The sequence below is a fragment of the Phaseolus vulgaris genome, chromosome 10 (assembly GCF_000499845.2).
Source record: "Phaseolus vulgaris cultivar G19833 chromosome 10, P. vulgaris v2.0, whole genome shotgun sequence".
NCBI lineage: Eukaryota > Viridiplantae > Streptophyta > Magnoliopsida > Fabales > Fabaceae > Phaseolus > Phaseolus vulgaris.
This window is the reverse complement of record NC_023750.2, coordinates 32,521,948-32,524,323: the sequence shown is the minus strand read 5'-3', so window position 1 is coordinate 32,524,323 and position 2,376 is coordinate 32,521,948. Positions and strand designations below refer to the sequence as shown.

Sequence of the window (2,376 nt, the reverse complement as noted above, 5' to 3'; positions counted from 1 at the left end):
CAGGGCGAGTGACTAGAGGTTGGGGGGCATGAGTGGACACGACTTTAATCTAAACCCTAAGTTGGGTTACGACGCTGTGAGGCCTTCTGCGTAGAATAACGATCAAGTCAGAAGAACACGTGGCAATAAGCACGTGCTCATCAATGTTTTAGTGAAAGTTTGTTAAGGTACGCGTTTATTTAGTTTACGTATCAAATGTTTCAAGGCACATTTTTACACGTTTTCAATGCGCTTTAACGCGCTTTAAATGCAGAAGGTGTATAAAAAGGGGCCTTGGGACATTTGAAGGAGATCCGAGTTTTGACCTAATTCTCACAGTTTACACAGAAGCCCAAAAACCCTAGTTATTTCACTGCGCACCCACTATGCGCACAAGACAATTAGGGCACACAGTATTAGCCAATCAGTTATTCTCGACCACCTTTAGAGCACCCCTTCACGGTGTTCCGATACGGAGGCGTGTCACCTTTCATGTTTCTCGCTAGTTGACTTGATCTTTGGAGTACAAACGGCCGCGAGGGCGCCCCTTTATTCACTTCTTTTCAGGTACTCACAAACGGAGCAAAACGAAGGTGCCCTAGCTCGCGAGGACAAGCCACGCACGAAGACGACCTTGGTCAACCGGCGGGAACATTTGGCGCCCACCGTGGGGCCGATATAAAACATCAGTCCCATTACACAGTTTTGTAGTTTCCAACCCAGTTCCAGTTCTCAAAATCGCACGATAGTCAAGAAGGCTTCTAGAAACCACGAACATGCGACCCGCACGCGCTAGGAATGAAGAGATGACCATGCAATAACTCATGGGCATGATGCAAGGGCTGCAAGAAGCAATGGCAGCATCAAAAGTGGAGCAAGAGCGCATGCATGCGGATCTCACCGCATCTCAGGCGAGAAACGATGAGCTCCACCGCGCCAACGAGGAATTACGCCGCAGATGGCGCGACGTAGACGAACCTGAGACTGCCACCCCACCCAGAGAATTCTCAATGCCATTCTCACAGGCGATCCTAGAGGCCGCAATCCCCAACTCTTTCACAGGGCCCATAGTAACCTTCGCGAAGATGGAGAACCCTGAGGCACACCTCACTGCGTTCCACATGCAGATGATGCTGGTAGGCGGTTCTGATGCCGTAAGGTGCAAGCTCTTCATGAGCACTTTGACTTGGATGGCCATGGATTGGTTCATCAGCCTCCCAGAGGGTCACCTCACGTCTTTCACGCATCTCTCCCGGCTATTTAGAGAGCAGTATCTGGCCAACAGGGCCCCAGCCCCAGTTTCATACGACCTATTCGACGTAAAGCAGTATCAAGGTGAGACCCTGAAAGAGTACATAAGCTGCTTCGGGGCTCAGGTGGTGAAGGTGGGTACCACAGACGAACCCATGATCGTGTACGCATTCAAGAAAAGGGTGTGTCCTCGATCTTTCAGCAAGTCACTCAATCGCAGCCGCCCCAAGACCTTTGCTGAGGTGAGGCGTCGGGCGGTAGAACACATTGCCTCTGAGGGTGAGGCGTACGAGAAGTGCACAACTGCTGCACCCACACGCCCAAGAGCACAAATGCGCACACAGCCTGCTAGGGTCCATGAAGCCGCCACAGAAAGAAAGAACCAAGATAGGAAGCGCCCCTACGAGGCAAGGAGGACCCAGCCTAGGGGTCGAGCGGAAGGAAGGAGAGAGGGAAATAGACCTCTAAGCACAATTTTGTGGTGGAACTGAATGACCTCATCATTGTGCCCAACATAGCCGACAGGTTGAGGCCACCGGTGAAGTCTGACAAAGTGTTGTGACCTCACAAAGAATCATGGTGCAAATTTCACGAGGCATTCGGGCACCATATTAACAACTGCTTAGCGTTGGGCTACCAGTTGGATGAGCTTGTGAAGAAAGGTTTCCTAAAAGATTATCTCGTTGGGTCCACTACAACCACAGCCACTGCGACACCAGAGGAAGGTCAAGCGCACGAAATGCCGACTCACGGAGAAGTACACACCATTTCTAGCGGCTTTTCCGGAGGAGGACCCACTGCCTCTCAACGTAAGAAATATGTGAGGTCAGTAAGTCCAGTGACTGAGGAATATCCAGATGACCCATGGGAGTCAGACCTCGTTTTCACAAGGGCTGACCTACGGGATGTCGTCCCACACGATAATGACCCCGTGGTCATTTCAATAATCACAACGGGAAGAAAGGTACATAGGGTTCTCGTCGACCAAGGCAGTTCTGCAGACGTCATGTTTTGGTCGACCTTCAACAAGCTACAGTTGTCCCCTGACCTGCTGAGACCCTATACTGGATGTTTGTATGGGTTCGCAGATAACCCAGTGGAGGTACGTGGCTACCTGGAGCTGAGGACGACGTTCACTGATGGAGC

The 2,376-nt window shown here is 51.1% G+C and overlaps 1 protein-coding gene across 1 annotated transcript; it reads left to right on the top strand.

The window, feature by feature from the left end:
- The first annotated feature begins 803 nt into the window (after positions 1–803).
- On the top strand, positions 804–1,721 carry LOC137817929 (uncharacterized). The gene has a single exon (XM_068621153.1). The coding sequence runs from the start codon at positions 804–806 to the stop codon at positions 1,719–1,721; it is 918 nt and encodes a 305-aa protein (XP_068477254.1).
- The last annotated feature ends 655 nt before the right edge of the window (positions 1,722–2,376 follow it).

Excerpts from the sequence above, each read along its gene's own strand:
- LOC137817929 (XM_068621153.1), top strand. The coding sequence starts at position 804 with ATGGGCATGATGCAAGGGCTGCAAGAAGCAATGGCAGCATCAAAAGTG.